Here is a 21617-nt window from a genome sequence, read left to right on the forward strand (position 1 = left end):
GGGCTATGTGCCATCCACGGGCTATGTGCCACCAGCGGGCTATGTGCCATCCACGGGCTATGTGCCATCCACGAGCTATGTGCCATCCACGGGCTATGTGCCATCCACGGGCTATGTGCCACCCACGGGCTATGTGCCATCTACGGGCTATGTGCCACCAGCGGGCTATGTGCCATCTACGGGCTATGAGCCACCAACGGGCTGGGTGCCACCCCCGGGCTATGTGCCACCTGCGAGCTATTATCATCCCGGGTCGTCCAGAAAAATAACATGTTATCCACACCAAGCAACTTGACCAAGCTCGATCCACGAACAACCAGGAACCTACCCTAGCATTTTTTATCCCAAGTCTGAGTCAAGAGCCCATACATAAAAACAACATAGAAACTGGAAAATTTGCACTACTGGAACCAGCTCGGAAACTAAGCTAAGGTAGCTATGAAAAACATGTTGTCACGTACTTAGCCAAAATTCTCAAAAGCAAAAACTTCATTCAGAAAGTTAACAGCAAACGTTCAGATAAGAAACACATAGGCACTCAGAACAAACAAAGGTCAGGGTATACACATACAGAAGGAAAGTTCATTCAAGAAAAACAAGTGTATACAAAAGAAAATATTTAAACTTACAAAAGAGAGCTCGAGGCTCAATATTCCAAAAATACAAAAAGAAAACATTGTTTAAAATTTACAAAATAAAACTATCCAAGTTAAAACTATCTAGGGGGGTCGGAGCTCGGACCCTGATCATCAGCAAGGTAGTCCTCGATGTCGGCAGGCACATCATAATCTTCAGGCAGCTCCTTGGCCCGCCGACCCAACTCCTCGATGTCCAGGACGAAGTCGGAAACATCCAGCTCGGCTCCGAATCGACCTCGGATATACTCACCCGCCTGGACCTCGCTGACATAGAGAATGCGGCGGAAGTCGTCATAAATTTTTTCTTCCCGACCGGTGACTTCTTTCACCTCGGCCTCCGCCTTCTCAGCCCGCTGGGTGACCTCCGTAATTTGCTTCTTCTGGTCGGACACCGTCGCCCGAAGCCCTTTCGAAGCAAGCTCGTTTCGGTTGGTCACATCGGCCAGCTGCTTCGCAAAATCATCTCGGGCCGCAGCCTTCTCACTCTCGAGCTGAGTCACCTCGGCTCGCAGCTTCTCTAGCACACCCAGGTCCTCAGCTCGGCGGTCTTCCGAACTCTTCAGTTGAGATTCCAAGGTGGCAACGAGGGCAGCCCCCTCAGAGGCTTTCTTCTCTGCTTCGGAAGCCCGCCTCTCAGCTTCCCGGGCCTTTTTCTTCTCGGTCAGAAGAAGGTCCTTGGCCAGTGTCAGGTCGATCTCCACCTTGCTCTGGTTTTGATCGGCCATGTAGGCCATCTGCGAGGCCTGCAATGAACAAAAAACACAAGTCAGAATAAACACAAAGACAAAACAAGTAATAGGACGAGAATAGAAGACATGTACCTGGAGGCAAAAGGAGGAAACCACAGCCCACAAATTCTCAGGCTTGTGAGACTTGTAGTGCTCCCGGTCAGCAGGAAGAGTGGTCACACGAGCAACGTCACCCGCAATGACCAGGTCATGCAGGGTAGCTGGTCGACCATCGTTATGCCTGCTGACCCACTCGGCAAAGCTGGCTCGAGTGATGGTCTGAGGACCCGGGGCTGTAGTGCTCGACCCCGACGAGATGTCCGGCAGATCAGGCACTCGGGTCGGCGGAGCCCTGGAACTTTGGCCGGCAGGCTCGGTAGTCGCCCCTTGGGGGTTGGTCGGGCCCCGAGCTGGGCCATCCACCGTCTCGGTGGAGTCCAGGTTCACGAACGGGATGTTCCCGACCGGTTCGGCACCCAACGGCACCTCGATCCCCTCCGGTAAGCGAACACGGAGGGGGACAGCATCAGCACCCCGCAGGGGTTCTTCAGGAACACCCGTAGTAGCAGGTGCCCTGGCAGCAGGTGACTTTGGCACCTCGGTAGCTCGGAGAACCGGAGCAGGAGCCGGGGCTACATTTCGGCTCGCCGGCCTCTTTCTTTTCTTCCCGGCTAGCTTGCTCAGATCTAGGCTGTTCACTGCAACAAGAATGTACACAACGAAGTCAGTACTCACACAAGTAACAAAATTCAAGGTAAAAAAAAAAAAAAAAAAAAAAAAAAAAAAAAAAAAAAACAAAAAACAAAAAAAAAAAAAAAAAAAAAAAAAAAAGCAAACAAGACTACAGAGCAAGTCACAAACCCCCATCACCGGGCGCTGAACTCTTCCAATAGTCAAAAGCAAGCTTCGGGCACAAGTCATCAGCTTGAGCCTTTTTCCCCGGGGGGGCATCATCCCGAAGGGCCGCGATGTCATTATCCTCCAGAGGTCCCGGGATGTGGAACCATTTCTCCGGCTTGTAGCACTTGGTTACCCACGAGGTACCCATCCCATCAAAGGCCGAAGGATGGGAAATTTGAAAGTAATCTTCTTTAAAATCTCGGAGTGAATCGATCACTCCAGAGACCAACCCTCCGGGAACAGCCTTCCTTTCGCTTCGGAACCGCAGGTATGCAAAATGGTTCCGGTCTTTGAGGGACATGAGGTACAGGCAGCAGAACAACCTCATGCTAGGCACCACCCCTGTCTTCTCGCAGAGCTTCAAGAAGCAACTATAGTGTCGAACCCCATTGGGGTGAATCTGCGACAAGGGCACCTCGAAGTAGCGGCTCAATTCCTTGTAATGCTCGAGCAGGGGAAACCGAATCCCGGACTGCAAGTGCTCCAGTGTCAGCATGATGGTATTGGCCGGGGGAACATCGTTCAACCTTTTTCCGTCCGGGACCAGAGAGAGCTCGTATTCTACAGGAATACCGAATGTTTCCCGGACCGCTCTCAGATAACCCCGGGTGCATCGTGACGCTTTGATATCACGATCGTCATTCTTCTCGCCGACCTCAGGAGCATTTTTCTTCCTTTTTCCCTTCTCGACTGGTAGAGGTCGGGAAGTCTCTGTCTCTCCTACATCCGGGGTGTTACCTCGGAGAGGGCGGACGACTACGAACTCCGTAGACGGTTCGTCTGTTCCCATGTCTTGATCGTCATACCCCATCCCCTCTTCACGATCTAAGGTTTCACCCGACATACCTAAAAGACACAGAAACTAGCTCGGATGAGACGAGTTCCAAATGGAAAAACTAGACATACGCGTAGAAAAATCAAAATTACAGATCAAAGGCTAAATTCCTAAGGGGTGAAACCATAAGAACGTGAAGAACACCGAAATGAATTTCCAGAATTTCTGGAAACTCATTTCTCAAAACGAAGAACAGAAACAGAGACACAGGCATACAAAGATAAACTAATTTCTGGAAACCAAGCCAAACGCAACAAAAGTCACACAATGAACCATGAACCACAAAGACTCAGTAAAAACGCAAGAACAACACAGGCATACAAAGGGTTTAATTCAAACTCTAACCAGAAACATGAACACAGGTACGAAAAATCAACAACACAGTACAAAAATACATATAACAAGGCAAACACGAACAAGTTCCATCCATTTTAGGGAAATCAAACAGCACAAAACAGAAGAATTAAAGCATCAAAAGATGAGATTACTTACTTGTTACAGAGTAAAAGACCTCAGAAAGCTTGGATGAACTTTGAATGAAAAATCACCAGATCACACCTTCAAACAGCAACTAACGAACGCTTGCGTCGAAGGAAGATAAAAACTGGGAAACTCAAAGCAAGCAAAGAAACAGAGAGTTTTGGTTTTATGATTCAGCAGAAAACGAAGAATATGAAACGAGAGAGAAGGCAAGAGGTTTTGTAAAGTTTGAAAAATAAAACCTATAACTGAAAAGAGAGGGAAAATGAAAAGCCACGCTTTTAATTTTTCTCTCTCATCCCACTCAAAACGTCTCCTTGGAAAGCGCTCACGCCCTAACTGCTAGACACGTGGACACAGCGTAGACAACAAGCAATCGCCACAAAGGACAACGGCTCCAACAGCTGTCAGACAGGACATCTCGACAGTCACGTCCTTTCACATAATCATATCAGCTCACCCATCTTCCTGACAAGCGGCTCGGTGTCAGAGATCACCCAAAAACAAAGTAAGCACGCCCAGAATCACGTGACCTAACAACCCGGATAAAACCACCATCTCGGACATAAATATCCGACGCACTGGGGGGGACTAGTGATAACGTAGCACATCTTGTAGGGGCGAAGCAACCTCACCAGGAACGAACATCGCTAAGTCAAGCAGTTCACCGACCTGGTAACAATTTCCGACCTTCTTGAAACCATAGAACGCATGACCTGGGGGGTCACCGGATCGATGGGAATTCAAACATCATCCGAGACAATCATGCCTGATAAGGTCGGACCAAGAATCTTACCCGAGCTCTGAAGTGTGTTCGACTTAGACCTAAGCCGAGCTCCGAGCTCCTGAGCCCGAAACACTGGACCACCTAGTCCGAGATCTGAGCTACTCCCAGCTACGGGAACCATGATAACTTGACCCCCAAGTTATCCGGGCTCCGAGGTCCCGTACAAAGAACGCTCACTCGTGTACCAGATCCTGGGACCACAGAAGATCTTCTGACAGGTACGTGAGGAATGTTCCCTCTGACACACCTAACAACCCGTGCCTCCCGCAGGGATATTCTACCACGTCAGCATAACTGATTTCTGGGACCACTGGGCTCACAGCCTGCCAGCAAGGCAGGTTTGTCCTTAAACCCTAACTATAAATAGAGGGTTTAAGGACAAACCCTAGGTAATTTTCTTTCTCTCTACTCTAAGCACTCTCTTTTCTCTTCTTCTTCTTCCTTTACCTCAAATCTTACTTGAGCGTCGGAGTGAACGTCCGGTGACCCCCACCGGAGTTCTTTCTGACCTCTGTCTGTTTGTGGTGTGCAGGTCGTTATAGCTCGGATCCTGTTTGGTGATTTATCACGGGTTAATGTTCTTTACTTGAAAAATGGGCGCGCGCTTGAAAAATGGAAAACGAAAAACGCAAGTTTTTGCCGCGTTTTGTTGGCCTCAAAATATTTTTGAGCGGAGGTCTGACTAATGGAATAAACAAACCTACTCATTTAAAAACCTTTCACCTTTATTTTTTTTTTCAATTCCTCCCCAACGTTGAAAAGTTGTCGATTTTACCCATTTTTGAATTTTTCGTTTTCAATTGTATCTCAATTTTTTAATTTTCGTTAATTTTTTTACTTAAATAATAAAATAATTCAATTAACTAAGTTTAAAGATGAACTTAAATTTTTTTTTATTCAAAAAAGTACAAATAAGTCCTTTATTTTTAAATACTAACTAAAAACTATAATTAAATTAATACTAATTTAAATTCTTAATTAATTTAATTAACTTTAAATAAGTTTTAAAAACATAAAATTAATATATGCTAGACATGGAAAATATTTTTAAATTTTTTCCAAATGAAAAAAGACGTTAATTTAATATTTCAGGGTACAATTAAAACACAAAAATACAAAATATGATAAAATTGACACATTTTTAACAACAGGATAGAATTGAATAAGAACTAAAAGATCAGGAGTTTTTAAGATAATAGGCCAATAAAATACTGATGTTGCTATTAAATAATTGTAATATTTTACTATCTATCCCTCTGTCTCAAATTATATTTTATTAGAAAAAACAATTTTATAAAAATAAAATTAATTAGATAAACTGAGTTAAAAATTGTAAAATTATGAAAATAATTTTTCTCTTTTTCTATCTTTTATTCTATTTTTACTATATTTCACTATAGTAAATACGGGCATATATTCACAATTATTAAATTAATAATTGAGTGTTTATAATTTCAAATCGTGTCTATCAATTTGAATGAAAAGAACAGTTGACTCTAATATTTGCAAATAATACTATTTTGACATTGTCCCATTAACTATTCTCTTGTCTCATTTGAAAAAATCTCTTTATTTTATACACACTATAAGAAAATATTAATCATTTGATAAATTATTCATTTTCCATATTTATCCCCAATAATTATATTTTGGAATTATGTTCTAAATAGTCTTTTTTATTTTAAAAATAAATTTCAAAGTTTAAAAATATTTTAAATTTTAAATACAACTTTACATAAAAATTAGACATTTAATGATAAAAAAAAATAAATGAAGCGGAATATATAGTTACATTTGCTTGAATTTATATTTTATATAATTATACTTTCATTACAATCTACACAACAGCTGTCCTTAATTTATGAACAGATTCAATAAACAAATAAATGTATAACCAGTCGGCAAATCTAATTTTTTTATAAGGAGCCACTAAAAATCGTGATAAAAAATGTATTATAAATTAAAGTAATAGGGGAAGCTATACTATTTTCACTAAAATATTGGTCATAAATAATAAAAGAAAAATACATACAATACAAGTAGATAGATCATACAAAAGAGTTGAAACTAAGCTTTGGTTACTCCCTGAATGACAATAATATCCTTATTTGCATTGACTCTCTCAGTTCCTCACAAGGCTATGCTTTGGTTTTCAGGTAATTTCAGGTATACAAGCACTGTCCAAGCAATGAGCTGTTATTTTTGACTAGTCTTCATGAAAATGAAGCTCTCACATATGGATGAACATAAACTGATCACAAACTTTGGTATATAAATAAGTGTTGCATTTTATCTAAATTGGTTCAAGTTATAGCCATGGATTTGTATAAAATTATTTTCCCATTTCTCTTTGTTTTGATTGGTTCTCAAGCAGGTTAGTTTTTAGTTTGAAGTAGTTTATGAATTTTACAATGTTAGATGCTTGTAGTTTTAATGTTGAACTGTTTTTTGCAATTTTAGCTGCGTATGATCATTTGGATCCAACTGGGAACATTACAATCAAATGGGACGTGATGGCATGGACTCCAGATGGTTATGTGGTATGTATCTTATGTGTTTCTTCAATTATTTCAGCAATTTAGATCATGAAATGCAAAGGAAAAACTCGTAATTTTTTTAGAAAAATAGATTGTACATAAAGAAGTTTAGAGTTTTAGAATTCTTTTCGAAAGCGAAATGAATGTGGAAATTTTGAATGTTTTGTATGTATGAATGATGCAGGCAGTGGTGACAATGACAAACTATCAGAAATACAGGGAAATAAAGAAGCCTGGTTGGGAACTAGGCTGGACATGGGCAAGAAAAGAAGTAATCTGGTCAATGGTCGGATCGCAAGCCACCGATCAAGGAGACTGTTCCAAGTTCAGAGGAAACATTCCACACTCCTGTATGAAACAACCCGTAATCGTAGACTTGATGTACGGAGTACCTTATAATCAACAGGTTGCAAATTGCTGCAAAAATGGCGTATTGTCGTCTTGGGGACGAAAACCTTCGAAGGCTGTTGCTGCATTTCAGGTCACTGTTGGTATAGCTGGTACTACTAATAAAACTGTGAGATTGCCGATGAATTTTACTCTGCTTGCTCCTGGTTCGCGCTATACTTGCTGTCCTCCGAAAATTGTTAAGCCTACGGTTTTTGTGACATCGGACGGGCGTCGTAAAACTCAGGCGTTCAGTAAGTTTCTTCTTGATTGCTAAGGAAATTTAGACTTTTTAATGATTACCGATCATTTTTCAACAAAATAATTATATATATCCATTAACTTTGATCCTTTAACATAGTATGATATGTAAATTTTATAAATTAGGACAATTATATACAAAACGTATTTGATCCGATGTGGATTTATTTGATAGGAAGGAACACTTTATAACTTTATTTTTTTTGAGATTTGAATATAGTTGTTTTAACTCATTAAATTGACGGATTAAACTGGCAATTCTTTCATTTATCTTTAAAATGGTCAAAGTTGTAAATATATAAAATTATTTTGGAATATGTTTGATCCGACTTAAAGTGCATGCATAGATTTACTTGATTGATCCAATTAAGATAGTAAACTTATATAACTTTGATCAAATTGAGATTTAAATATAATTATTCTAACTCTTCAAATTGATGGACCATGCTGTTTATTTTTTAATAAAAAATATTTTAGCTTTTTGTTTTTCTTGGGATGTTCATTTTCTTTATCCTTTTTGCCTTTTACTTGCAGTGACTTGGAATGTGACGTGCAAATACATGTAGAGGACTGCTTCTTCTTTGATGCCAGCTTTCTGCAGTGTGCCATCAAGATTCAAGAAAAATCCCCTTCCGATATTATCTAGGCCTAATAGTAAAAAAAAATCAAACTTTTAACGCTATTTAAATCAGACCTTTTAATTTTTATTATAATAGCCAAATTGCATTTCTTTTTATAAGTTTGGCCACCAATTTGTATTATTGCGGAAAAAAAAGAATACAATTTAACTATTATTACAAAAATTAAAAGATTTGGTGGAAATTGCAACAAGTCGTAAAAGTTTGAATTTTTTTCATCATTAGGCTTATTATATACGGTGCACTTGTGGAGTCCTACGATTTTGGCGTTTTGTTTCCAAATTTTAGTAAAAAAATATTTGTTGCGCCATTTTCTATTGCATCGTTGTTCTTTTAATATGTATGGTTCCTGCAACATAGATAAATTGTTTTTAATTGTTTTTCTTTTTTTAGTTTAAACTATAATTTTAAGAATGATTCCTTATTTAAGGAACTTCTATTTAATACTCTATTTTGTTCAATAAGAAGACCAAAAAATATGTGGATGTTTACATGTCAAAGATCAATAATTGTCAATCAAACTAAAAAGAAATGCTATAGCCTATAGATCATTGTTTTTGGTTCATTTCTTAAAAGATGGCATAGCATGAACCAGGTCTTCACTGTATAATATTGTTGATTGACCCATTAAAAGTCAATCACTACTTAAACAAACTTTAACTCCAAGACTGATTACATTGTGATTAAAAAAACATATGAAATTGAACAATACCGAAATTGTAATAAAATTATTGTTAATTTTTAGTGATGAACTAGGGAAAATATATATTTATCTTACTACCTTTTCACTTTTTTTTCATACTTCTGCTGTTCTGCACATATTACTTCCAACAATATTCTTTTTATTGTAGCATGTCACATTCCAATTGAACAATTTTTGAAATTGAGCTAAAATTGCTATCAAACTTCAAAATTAGGCTAAAATTAACTAAATTAAACTTTATTTTTTCATTTAAATGAGGATAAAAGGATTTCACTCCTACCCTCATGGTGACTCGAACCGAAAACCTATCGGTCTTAGATGGAACGCTCATACCACTTACCACTTGAGCTAACTCATCTCGCCAAATTTAAATATTTAATTAGATTTACAAGTCGAAACATTTAATTTTTTTTATCCATTAGGCATATAGTTTGGGGGGTATTTTTCTCTATCAGAAATACAATATGAAGTTAACTAAAGCTGTTAAAATCAAACATACAGTAAACATAACATATCTTTACTGGAAATGCATGCTTTATTTTATTTTCTCTTCTGTTCACAAATCTAATGGTTCTTCCCTAGTTATTACCTCTCCTACATAGCCTTGATAATATCACATCAATATGTAAATGTGCAGTTTGATTCATTCATTAATTAATGAATAATTACTATATTTTCTCTTGCATTTAACACTTAAAATAAATATATTAAATATCTTTTGATCTATATATGGTGAACTAATCAGGCAGGCTGCAAGAAAAATGCAACTACTTAACATGTCAATATCTCAGAAGGAATTGACAAATTCTCTAAATTTTTATTAAAATATTTAGTTGAAGCTTGACAGTTTCTGCTTGCTCTTTGTTGGTATTAATTTAATAGTTTGATTATGTTCTTCATTCCTTGATGGGTTTATTTTAGTTTATTTATAATTTGCATTTTCTGCAAAAAGATTCAAACTTCAGGGATGAATTTACATACATGTACTTACCCGTTTTTGTTTGCTATGCTTTTTCTTTATGCAGGTTAGTCTTTCATTTCATCTATATCAGTTTTATAAACTCGGTTCTGTTCACGCTTGACGCGGAGAAATAATCTTTAACGTGACATAATTTTTGATTTGGTTGGAGTTACGAGACCAGTAATTCATTGAAATCGAAGCTGATACGTATATATCCATAAACAGCTTATTTTCGACTAAATTTAGTCTTTTAAGGCGCCTAATTGGGGCTACCAATTTAGGATTTTGCTTATTCATTTTGGTTTCGTTTTTTATGTCCTTTTTTTTCCAGTATTGTTTATATGTATAATTTGCATTCTATTTAGGAGCATTTGACCCATTGGATCCCAATGGTAACATAACAATTAAATGGGACATTATGTCATGGACTCCAGATGGTTACATGGTTAGTTCCATTCTGTTTCTATAAATTGAAATTTTGATGTAAAATGTGACAGATAGATTAATCAGTGTTATGCAATTCCAGGCAGTAGTGACAGTTGCCAACTTCCAGATGTATCGTCACATAATGAGCCCCGGATGGACAATCGGATGGACATGGGCTAAGAAAGAAGTAATATGGTCTATGGTCGGAGCTGAAGCCACCGATCAAGGAGATTGTTCGAAGTTCAAAGGAAATATTCCACATTGTTGTAAGAGAAATCCTGCAATTGTTGACTTGCTTCCTGGAGCACCCTATAATCAACAGATTTCTAATTGCTGCAAAGGTGGCGTAGTTTCGTCTTTCGGACAAGACCCTTCTACTTCTGCTTCTGCTTTTCAGCTTAGTGTTGGGGTTTCTGGTACTTCTAATAAAACTGTCAGACTGCCTAAGAACTTCACTTTGCTCGGTCCTGGACAAGGGTACACTTGCAGCCAAGCTACTGTTGTTAGGCCCTCCATGTTTCTGTCGTCTGATGGCCGCCGAGAAACTCAGGCCATGAGTAAGTTTGCTAATAATCTATGTTACATCGGAACTTATCGAGTCCTGCATTTCAGCATTTCATCAATGTTAGTGGAAATGTAATTGAAACTTCAAAACTAATATTAATAACTTATTCCTGTAAAAAAATTGTTTTGCTTCAGCTTTCTCTGTTTCAGTGTTTCCGTTTCCGTGCTAAATAATGATGATGATCAACTTCTTGGAAAATCAACTGATATTTCTTGAAATGTTACTTTGCCTGTTATTTGCAGTGACATGGAATGTGACGTGTACTTATTCACAAATGCTAGCTTCTCCAAACCCAACCTGCTGCCTATCAATGTCATCTTTCTATAATTCTACGATAACGCCTTGTCCAGCATGTTCCTGCGGCTGTCAGAACAAGAACAATTGCGTCGCGTAAGTTCACAGCTACTTTATCAGATTTCCCTATGTTTACGCATTTTGTTTCCATTTCCGAAAATGCTTGTGAAACTCAAAAACTTTATATTTATAGCCTATTCTTCTAAAAAAAATATAATTTCATCAGTTTTTCGTTTCAGTGTTTCTCATTTCAGCATTTCTGTTTCCATGCAACATTTTTATGCTAATCCGCCAGATGGATCATTATCTTGCAGGAGTGACTCGAACATTCTAAGCGTTACAGAACTAAACAAACCAACAAATGATAACAACCCATTACTGCTGTGTACACAACATATGTGTCCTGTCAGAGTGCACTGGCATGTAAAACTAAACTACAGGGATTACTGGCGAGTCAAGATTACGATTACCAACTTCAACTTCCTCGTAAATTATACGCAATGGACTCTCGTAGTTCAGCATCCAAATCTCAACAATCTCACTCAAGTTTTCAGCTTCAATTATAAACCCCTCATTCCATATCCATCCACAAGTAAGTCCATAGCAACCTTGCCGTAAAAATCCTGAACAGCTTTTCGAGTTCTTGTTTTCTGCAGCATCATAATAAAATGAAACAGAAATTGTAAACTCCGAACTAAAACGAAACATTTTGGTGCAGATGATTCAGGAATGTTTTACGGGATAAAATTCTACAACGATGTATTGACGGAAGCCGGACCAGACGGAAATGTGCAGACAGAATTGCTTCTGAAGAAGGATTTGAACACTTTCACATATAAACAGGGTTGGGCTTTTCCTAGAAAAGTATACTTCAATGGTGATGAATGCCAAATGCCACTTCCTGATGAATATCCATTTCTGCCTAATTCTGCACCTCTAAATTTGCTTGCATTGTCAAATATGGTGCTGACCCTTTTGCTTGTGGTGATCTTTGGATTATAAAGATAAAATTGAAGGTATAAATTTTATCTAATCAACTGTGTTTTAAAAAAAAATGCACATAAGTAAATATACAGAGAATTAATAAAATTTGTTTTTATTATCCTGAGTTTCTTTCTCAATATTTTTCTTCTTCAGAATTTTTTTGTTCTGTGGAAAATATAATAGATTTATGGTGCACAGTCAAAATCAGATTATTTTTTGTTGGCTTATTTTAATCAGATGTATTTAGTTGGAGTCTGCTTGAAATTTACTATAAAGAGTTTTACTAATCAGTTTGTTTGGTTTAGTTGTTGTTGTTGGTACTTGTAGCTAATTTGAATCCTGATTATGAGCCCCTAGTCAGTTTTTATATTCTTTCTTGAACTATACTCTGCCTACCTTGGGTTAGGAGTGTGCAAAAACCGAATAACAATGACGGATTTTGGATTTTTTTCTCATCCTGGACTTAATTTTGATTCACCTTTGGTTTTCCGGTTATCCGGGCTTAACCTTTTTCTAGTCCTGAATTCGCTAAAATATGCCTCTATTTTTTAAAAAAGAATCCCCAGCTCGGGCTGGAGCCTACCCTACCGATTGTTCTGCCCCTACGTATAACCAAATCGAATAGATAAATTTGATTTAGTTTGGAATTATAAAACATTGGTTTTTTGGTTCGGTTTGATTTTATATAAAAAAATCAGTTACATTTTAGTGCAGATCAAACCAAAAGCATATCAAACTAAAAATCAGACTAGTTCGGTTTGATTTGTAAAATTTTAATTAAACATTCGATTTGGTTTTTAAAAAAAACTAAAATTTTGATTCAGTTCGGTTCAGTTCTGTTCATACCGAATACGAAACCCTAGCTTTATGATAACCTCACCAATGTTTAATGGAAGCAAGTTTCATGATAAGCCATCCTCATCTAAAATTCTAGGATCAAAAAAGGTAAAGCCTCCATTGTTAGTTAAAATATCTCATCCATCATTCCAAACAAGATTATAAATTTTCGATTACATTGTTTTAAAAATCACGAAAGCTATTTAACAAATTAGATATGAATTTTTAATTTTTGCAATGTCGAACACCAACTTTTGAATTTCTGACAATTCAAAAACCGAAATTTTTTTGATTAAAAATTACTGATGTGGACATTGTCCACATTAATATCGCTTAACGAAAAATTATTTGGTGTTTTGAATTGCAAAAATAAACATAAAATAGTTCATATGTTAAATTGCTAAAATTAAAAACTCGTGTTAAAATTGTCTAATATGCTAAATTTCTTGATTTGTCTTCTTGAAATTCAGTTAAAAATGATCAAATTGGAAATACACTTTCAAAATCCAACATGGGAAAGTAAAAAAGTTCATTATTTGCTTAGGTGATTAATAACTTTTTTAAGACAGCAATGATATCCTGGTATCATTAGTTTATTACCCTAAGCCAAATAATCATTAAATTAGCATATAGTCTAGAAGAACTATTATCATTTTCAAAACATGTTCATTATTCAAAATAGATTTAAAAAAAATCCTGATTAGAGATGTGAAGATATTTTCACAATCACCTAATCAATTGGTGATTCATATCCAGCCATATTTTAACTTGGGAGATAATCTTTTTACTAATCCTAATTATCATTACTGCTTAGAAGTCAACAAATGGGATTTGATGTGTAACCAACTAAAAATTCTGCATTGTTATAAAAAAAAAACTAAAACTAAAAATTCTGCATTGAACCAGATAGAGTAATTGGTGTATTACAGGACCTCACCATGGGTCGAATTTGGGTGGATTCTGACCGGATCTAATCAGATCCGACTCTTTTATATATGAACTTAAGTTTGGTCTGGTTTGATTCAAATTTTATTTATGTTATTCAATCTCAGCTCATAAATTTCAGAAATCTGATCGAGTTTTTCAAATGTACATTAAATTTTAATTAAAAATGAAAGTTCAAATCCGTTTGTAAAAGGAAGTGTTCAAATCCGGCCGAAGGTAGGCGGACCGGATGAGCACCCAGCCCATTGCATAGGTCTTGGTCCTAAAGGTCCAAAGCAAAGAGAGCCCAAAAAATTTCTAAATATGTTCTAGTTGGAGCTAACTGGAATTGTAAAAGTTCAGTAAAATATATAGAAAACTTATGTTTAAAGCAGTCCAATATTAGCATTTTTCTTTTATGTCATGCTTATACATGCAGTTGAGCTGTTATGTTCAAAATCTCCCTGCCTGCAGCTACAACTACCTTGTCATCAAGAATTTTGCTTCAAGATTCAGAAACAAAAACTAAATATTTAAAATTTTAAATAAGGTGTGTACAATTCAAGAGTTAGATTGAAAAATATATATATAATTCTCATAATTCATCTAACAACCAGTTGGTGAAACATCTCTAGACAATTTTATTTTCACTTCTCATTTCCTTTTTAACATTATAGCCTACCCTTGCTCTCTTAGTCATTTGTCTGTGAATTTTCGGTCCGAGGAACTTGCATGACATGACGATGGTCGCGAATAAATCTGCGTATCCATCTCATAATATTGAATTCCAGGCAAGAAAGTGTCAACATTTGAAGAAACGGAATATATTTTCGGAAGTAAAATTTATTTTCTTGGTTACTTTAGCTTTCTTGATGTTGCCTTATGCAGGTACGTAAAGGCTTTCATATTCTTTTATTTAGTTTATTGCTTATGAAGAGATAAACATTTGTAAATTGTAATGTTCTTGAATTTGTTTTATGAATATTGTAGATGCATATGATCCACTAGATCCTAATGGGAATATAACCATCAAATGGGATGTAGTGTCTTGGACAGCAGATGGTTATGTGGTGAGTATATAATGGAAACTTCTCGAGTTTTACGTTTCAGAATTTCGTTTCTGTTTCCATAAATACTTTTAAAATTCAGAAACTCTATATAACCTACTACTCTCCATACAATTTGTTGTTTTCAACTTTAGCATTTTCTGTTTTATCGTTTCTGTTTCCGTGCTACTCACTAAACTGAATTAGTCTATTTCGGTATCTCTTAAACTTGTTAATGAACTTCGGAGAATTTTTCAGGCCACGGTGACGATGAACAATTTTCAATTGTACCGACACATAATGAGCCCAGGCTGGACTCTGTCATGGTCATGGGCTAAAAAGGAAGTGATATGGGCAATGAATGGAGCTCAAGCTACAGAGCAAGGAGATTGTTCTAAGTTCAAAGGGAACATACCGCATAGCTGCAAGAAAACTCCGACAGTTGTTGATTTGCTCCCTGGAGTTCCTTACAATCAGCAATTCAGTAATTGTTGTAAAGGTGGTGTAGTGGCAGCCTGGGGACAGGATCCTTCAGCTTCAGTTTCAGCCTTTCAGGTAAGTGTCGGACTTGCCGGAACCACGAATAAAACTGTGAAACTGCCTAAGAATTTCACTCTGCTCGGTCCGGGACCTGGCTACACTTGTGGACCTGCAAAGGTTGTGCCTTCCACCGTATTCCTCACGCCTGATCGTAGGCGAAAAACACAAGCTCTCAGTAAGTTTATATTTTCCTTTTTTAGGTTAGCTACTTACATGTAGTGGCAGAACCATAACTTTTATTTCGGGAGGCAAAATCTTTTTTCCTATTTTTTCCAGACAAATGATATGCCGTTTGATTCATAATTTTTTTAAAAGAATAAAGACCGAACAATATGATAAAAAGAAAAGAAATTAACCGTCCCAGAGATAAATAGGGTGCAGGCCAGGCAGCTGAGCTATCCCCTAGGAGGTCTCTGGCTGGCTGGAGGGGGTGGTCACCTACCTCTACATCCCGTCCTTCCTTCCACGCCCAAATATTGACTTAATCGTCAGAGTAGACTCTCGGAAACCCCCTCTTCCGGTGTTCTTTTGATGTTTGTTTATCGTAGGATATAGATCGATCTTGACCATCCATCTAATACTTGGTGATTTATCAACTAAACTTGGATTGTTTAAGTTCATGAAATAATATTGGATCTATCTTTATGCAGTGACATGGAATGTTACATGTACTTACTCACAGTTTCTAGCCTCGAAAAATCCAACCTGTTGCGTGTCTTTCTCTTCGTTCTACAACGAAACGATCACTCCTTGCCCTTCTTGTGCATGTGGCTGCCAGAACAAAAAAAACTGTATCACGTAAGCCTATAAATTCTGTTTTATTATTGTTCATCTTTATCAGAATATCGAATGCAGTTGTTGAAAACAAAAAAATTGCAGGAGTAACTCGAAAGCAGCACACAGGAAAGGCGTAAACACCCCTAAGAAAGACAATTCACCATTGCTGCAATGTACACATCATATGTGTCCAGTTCGTGTACATTGGCATGTAAAAACCAATTATAAAGACTACTGGCGTTCAAAGGTTGCTGTTACTAATTTTAACTACCGGATGAACTATACACAGTGGACACTCGTCATTCAGCATCCGAATCTCAACAATGTTACCCAAGTCTTCAGCTTTGATTACAAGCCTCTCGTTCCCTATGAATCCATAAGTAAGTTCCTTAAATCCTAACTATCCTAGAACATTTCCATGTCGCTGATTGCCAAAGTTAACATAACACGAAAAACGGACATGCTGAAGCGAAAATACTAAAATTGAAACCAAAAACTGCGAGACTGACAAAATTTTGTAAGAATATTTTGTAAATATAAAGTTTCATAATTTCAGTAATGTTTCCGGAAATGTATAAAGAATGTAAACATAATATTTGAGAAGTAAACATGCAATATAGGAAGAAAGTCACCCACAGACAAAAAGATCCTGAAATATTCTGATACTGAAATTCCAGAAAACAGTATAATGCTTACATATATTACTGGCTTGTTTTTGCAGATGACACAGGTATGTTCTATGGAATGAAGTTCTATAATGACCTGTTAATGGAAGCCGGTCCTTTCGGAAATGTTCAATCCGAAGTGCTTCTACGGAAAGACAAGAATACTTTTACCCTGAAGCAGGGGTGGGCATTTCCCAGAAAAGTATACTTCAATGGTGATGAATGCAAGCTACCGCCACCTGACGCATATCCATACCTGCCAAATTCTGCCTATAGAAGAAGTTCACTTACATATTTAACAGTTGCAGCTTCTTTGTTGCTGATTTTACTGTCAGCTTGGTGATGAAAAGATCAATCGTGAAAATGATACTTCTTTGGATATTTTTGTAACAGATAAGCAGACAATTTTGAAAGTTATAACAGGTACACAGATCATTTTTTAACGCTCGTTCAAAAATTACAAAGACATAGTCACAATGATAGTAGCACATCCATTGACCAGCTATAAGTTTCATGATGTTCCTTATTACAAATTACAGTGATAAGAATCTATAAGCTATAAATACTCTACTACAGAACAAGTAAAAGTATAACATGAATAATCATACAAAATAATTATAGTACAGTTTACGTGTAAATAAATGAACACAGAGAAGAACACCTATAACTCAAGACAAAAAATTGTAGAAGAAATGTTTTAATGCCAACCTATAAACTGAAAGCTAGTGCTGATATCCGTGTAATACGTGGCTATATTGTGCATTAGGCACCTTGTATTGCATTAACTTGCAGAATGCGATGCATTTGAGCCCATAGATCGAATCTCTCTATCGTGTAGGTCACAGCATATCAGGTTTACAGATTGTTAGAATAGCAGGGTGCTCTAGTAGTTTGTATCGGAGACGATTCATCACATGTGATTGGAAAAGAAGACAATATACACCAAGAATGACAGGACTGGAAGAAACAGCGAGAATAAGGGTTTCGAACTGTCGTTTGGCGACCATGGGTAGGCATCGGGAGGTGGCATTACACAATTATCACCATTAAAATAAATCCTTCTTGGGAAAGCCCAACCCTTATCGAAAGTGAAAGTTGATGGGTCCTTTCGGAAAAGCAGCTCTGACTGTACATTCCCAAGAGCGCCAGCTTGTGAGAGCAGATCATTGTAGAACTTAACTCCCCATAACATGGCTGTATCATCTGCAAACACAATTCATTTCCCTAAGTTCATGCAACACATACAAAAGAATGCTAGCATTTGCAAGAAAATAAAACAAAAGTGACAAGAAATGCAGGCAAAATTAACTCACTTAATCCGTCGTAAGGAGTTAAAGACTTGTAGTTGAAGCTGAAAATCTGGGTAAGGTTATCAAAGTTGGGGTGCTGCACAACTAGATTCCATTGTGTGTAGTTCATCCTATAATTGAAATTGGTGATTGAAACCTTAACCCGCCAGTATTCCTTGTAATTGACCTTGACATGCCAATGGATTCGGATTGGGCACATATGGCTCGTACACTGGACCAAAGGTGCATTGTCAGTTTTGGTTGGAGCAACCACAGAGGCTAAATGCGGAGTATCTGGACTGTAAGGTACAATAAAGGGCGAAAGATCAGAAGAAAAGGCTAGGTTAGGATAAACAAACCATGTTTAAAGATTCAATAAAGAAGAAGTAAATCAATACACTGTAAAAAATTAAAAAAAGAGAACACTTACTCCACGCAATGACCTGGTCCTGCCGTCTTATTTTGACAGCCACAAGCACAAGTTGGGCAGCCTACTAGCGTGTCATTGTAGAAAGAAGACAGAGAAACACAACATGTGGGCGTCTTTTGAGCCAGGAATTGTGAATATGTACAAGTAACATTCCAGGTCACTGCCAAATCGAAGTGATGTTAGATAAACTCGGAAGATGTTTTACATTAAAAATGAGAAAATCATCTTAATAGAATAGTAATTGGCAATAACTGTGTCCTAGAATTATTGCTATCACTATAACCACACAAGGTTATTTCTTGTTGAACTACTATATTTAACTATATTCATAAGGCGAACAACAATAACAGAAGTGCAAAACTAAAAGTTCATGGAGATGATGATGATATTATCTAATCAACATTATAGGCTAAAATTCTTTATATCAGATAGAGTGATAGTCTGATAGATCAGTTAGGCAATCCGGTCTAGAAATTTACAAATTTACACTTGTTTAAATGAATATTTCAAAAAAAAATTCAAAGACTCGGCGTATTACTTACTCAAAGCTTGGGTGACTCTCCTCTTATCTGCAGAAATAAATTTGGTTGATTTTACGACCTTTGCTGGTCCACAAGTGTATCCAGGCCCAGGTGCTTTCAAGGTGAAATTCTTTGGCAATCTAACTGTTTTGTTAGAGGTTCCCGCACCACCCACACTAACTTGGAAGGAACTTACTGCATTACCCGGGTCTTGCGCCCATGAGTTTATAACTCCTCCTTTGCAGCAATTAGCAATTTGCTGGTTGTAAGGAGTCCCTGGCAACAAATCGACAACAGTTGGATCCTTCTTACAGCAATGTGGAATATTTCCTTTAAACTTTGAACAATCTCCTTGCTCTGTGGTTTGTCCTCCAACCATGCCCCAGATGACTTCCTTCTTTGTCCATGTCCACCCCAATGTCCAACCCGGTGCCTGAATGTGACGATATTGCTGGAAGTTAAACATCGTAACAACCGCCTGCCAAGCACAAGCACAATAAATTAGAAAATTTTGTAAAGGGTAAGAATATCTACGAGTTGGAAATAGCAATTAAAGAAATGCCAGACCGACCAATTGAATCACGCAGAGAATGGAATCTCTACGGGTTCTTAATTCTATTTACAATACAATTTGCCAAAGTTAGAAAAAGGCCATAACTGAGGCAAGCTGAGGGCGTAACGGCTCGAATCAACTTCAATATTTTACAAGATTACATTACAAAAATGGGAGGATAAATCAACTAAAACACACTTATATCTCATTCATTAAATGGAAACATAATCTAGATTGAAAATACTTACAACATAGCCATCTGGAGTCCAGTTTATGACATCCCATTTGATAGTAATGTTTCCATTGGGATCAAGTGCATCATAAGCTTCTGCAAATATTCCAACCAAAAGATACAAACTTTAATCAGTAATTCCAAAATTCTTAAGTACCCACCAAATCATGCTCAAAAAAGACTAATACTTGAACTTCAAGAAAAGAGTATGCTCCTCGAGAGATCAACACACACCCAAATCCCAAGTATAAAAACATCAAGAACCACAAGATCTCAACTTTGCAATATTAATTAACAGAAACCCAATATTAAAATCCATCAAAATTGCTAAAAAAACTACAAATTTCAGCAACCAAATCTAACCCAGTTCACGAAACAATATAAACAACTCAAAACACAGTGCATTAAAAGCAAATAAAACCAACCTGAAGGAGTGAAAGTGAAAAAAGAAAGAAAAAAAAGAACCAAAATGGAGAGTTTGGTAATGGATCCAGAGAGTGATGAATCCATTTCTGAATGAAATTTGTTAAATTTAGAGTCAAGATCTGCGTATTTGGTTGTGTGGACTTAGTTTGTGACAGACATGGAGGGGGGCTTATGAAGGTGAAGTAGCAGACTTTTTATATAGAGTAGAGCCATTACTGTCTTTTTTTACTGAGATGAATTACGAATCTAGATTGCGCGATTGTTCTGTTAATGTTTCAACTTTCACGTTATTATTGTTAAATTACTATACTATCCTTCTGAATATTATGCCAGCAAATTATTATGAGACTCCTCATATTTAACATAATAGGTCCTTTTTATTTAAAAATTAAACGATATATACTCTCATAGTCACTCCATTCATTTTTAGTACTTGACAATAAAATTAAAAAAATTAAGAGTAAATTAATTTTCGAAATAAATTATTGGTAAAAATAAAAGTGAGGGATCAAATTGTTAAAAAAAATAGAGGACCATATAATTTCATTAACTTCGTTAACTAACATTAAAAATACTAAATTATTAATAAAAAAATAAAAGGTCATATTATTTAATTTTTAAATAAAAAAAATTAACATGTAAATTATGTTAAATTTGAGAAGTGTCATGGCAATTTTCCATTCATGTTACAATGGTGGTGGTCATTTAAATGTTGTTTGAGGAAGAAGGGAAATTACTAGTATATTTTATTATGAAATTATTTGTTGAAAACTTCAAATAATTTTTTTCGTTAGATAATAACTTTCAAAATTCAAATAATATTGATTTTTTTAGAAAAAGTATTTTTTTAATTTTAATCATAAATAAAAAATTATTTAGATAAAATAAATACTTTATAACTAGAACACTCAACCGATGAGCCGTCTATTCCAATATATCAATAATTAATTTTTACGTACTCTTTGAATTGAAAAGTTTTAAATAAATAAATAAAATTTAGGTTAATATCATAAAAATTTACCAATTTTACACGTTTTCTCATTTTAATCAAGCCGTTTAAAAATCGTCATTTTCATACACGAACTACCAATTTTTCTCAAATTCATACATCGTTCAAAAATCCGGTGAAAATTGTTGGTTGGCAACCGGACAATGACATGTCATAACGAATCATATAGTGACACATCAACAATTTTTACCGGATTTTTGAACAGTGTATGAATTTGAGAAAAATTGATAGTTGGTGTATGAAA

General features: G+C 36.4%; 5 protein-coding genes and 1 long non-coding RNA gene across 7 annotated transcripts; 3 read left to right on the plus strand and 3 right to left on the minus strand.

Annotated features, from left to right (window-relative positions):
* Positions 1-562: 562 nt before the first annotated feature.
* LOC126673238 (uncharacterized) lies at positions 563-4930 on the minus strand. Its single transcript, XM_056104980.1, has 2 exons — positions 1460-4930; positions 563-1381 (listed from the first exon to the last, which is right to left on the minus strand). The coding sequence occupies exons 1-2, from the start codon at positions 2339-2341 to the stop codon at positions 716-718; spliced, it is 1548 nt and encodes a 515-aa protein (XP_055960955.1). The 5' UTR covers positions 2342-4930; the 3' UTR covers positions 563-715.
* Positions 4931-6556: 1626 nt separating this feature from the next.
* LOC126675317 (COBRA-like protein 4) lies at positions 6557-8756 on the plus strand. Of its 2 annotated transcripts, none has more exons than XM_050369939.2 (4): positions 6557-6635; positions 6829-6908; positions 7090-7546; positions 8088-8756. In XM_050369939.2, the coding sequence occupies exons 1-4, from the start codon at positions 6584-6586 to the stop codon at positions 8117-8119; spliced, it is 621 nt and encodes a 206-aa protein (XP_050225896.1). In that variant the 5' UTR covers positions 6557-6583; the 3' UTR covers positions 8120-8756. The 2 variants fall into 2 exon arrangements, with proteins under 2 accessions (XP_050225896.1, XP_050225895.1); XM_050369938.2 differs by lacking the exon at positions 6557-6635 and adding an exon at positions 6648-6742.
* A 1090-nt stretch (positions 8757-9846) lies between these two features.
* Positions 9847-12168, plus strand: LOC126675315 (COBRA-like protein 4). The gene is made up of 6 exons (XM_050369937.1): positions 9847-9919; positions 10221-10300; positions 10382-10838; positions 11089-11236; positions 11455-11732; positions 11859-12168. The coding sequence occupies exons 1-6, from the start codon at positions 9862-9864 to the stop codon at positions 12140-12142; spliced, it is 1305 nt and encodes a 434-aa protein (XP_050225894.1). The 5' UTR covers positions 9847-9861; the 3' UTR covers positions 12143-12168.
* Positions 11119-16126, minus strand: LOC126675318 (uncharacterized). Its single transcript, XR_007639730.2, has 3 exons — positions 15914-16126; positions 15347-15616; positions 11119-11209 (listed from the first exon to the last, which is right to left on the minus strand). It is a non-coding gene; the product is annotated as an uncharacterized LOC126675318 (long non-coding RNA).
* On the plus strand, positions 14489-17356 carry LOC126675313 (COBRA-like protein 4). Its single transcript, XM_050369935.2, has 6 exons — positions 14489-14773; positions 14876-14955; positions 15190-15646; positions 16122-16269; positions 16351-16628; positions 16970-17356. Exons 1-6 carry the CDS (start codon positions 14623-14625, stop codon positions 17254-17256), a joined length of 1401 nt encoding a protein of 466 aa, XP_050225892.1. The 5' UTR covers positions 14489-14622; the 3' UTR covers positions 17257-17356.
* A 25-nt stretch (positions 17357-17381) lies between these two features.
* On the minus strand, positions 17382-20548 carry LOC126675314 (protein COBRA-like). The gene is made up of 6 exons (XM_050369936.2): positions 20364-20548; positions 19955-20034; positions 19175-19631; positions 18633-18792; positions 18227-18501; positions 17382-18116 (listed from the first exon to the last, which is right to left on the minus strand). The coding sequence occupies exons 1-6, from the start codon at positions 20446-20448 to the stop codon at positions 17824-17826; spliced, it is 1350 nt and encodes a 449-aa protein (XP_050225893.1). The 5' UTR covers positions 20449-20548; the 3' UTR covers positions 17382-17823.
* Between the last annotated feature and the right edge of the window lie 1069 nt (positions 20549-21617).

Source organism: Mercurialis annua, linkage group LG3 (assembly GCF_937616625.2).
Source record: "Mercurialis annua linkage group LG3, ddMerAnnu1.2, whole genome shotgun sequence".
Taxonomy (NCBI): Eukaryota; Viridiplantae; Streptophyta; class Magnoliopsida; order Malpighiales; family Euphorbiaceae; genus Mercurialis; species Mercurialis annua.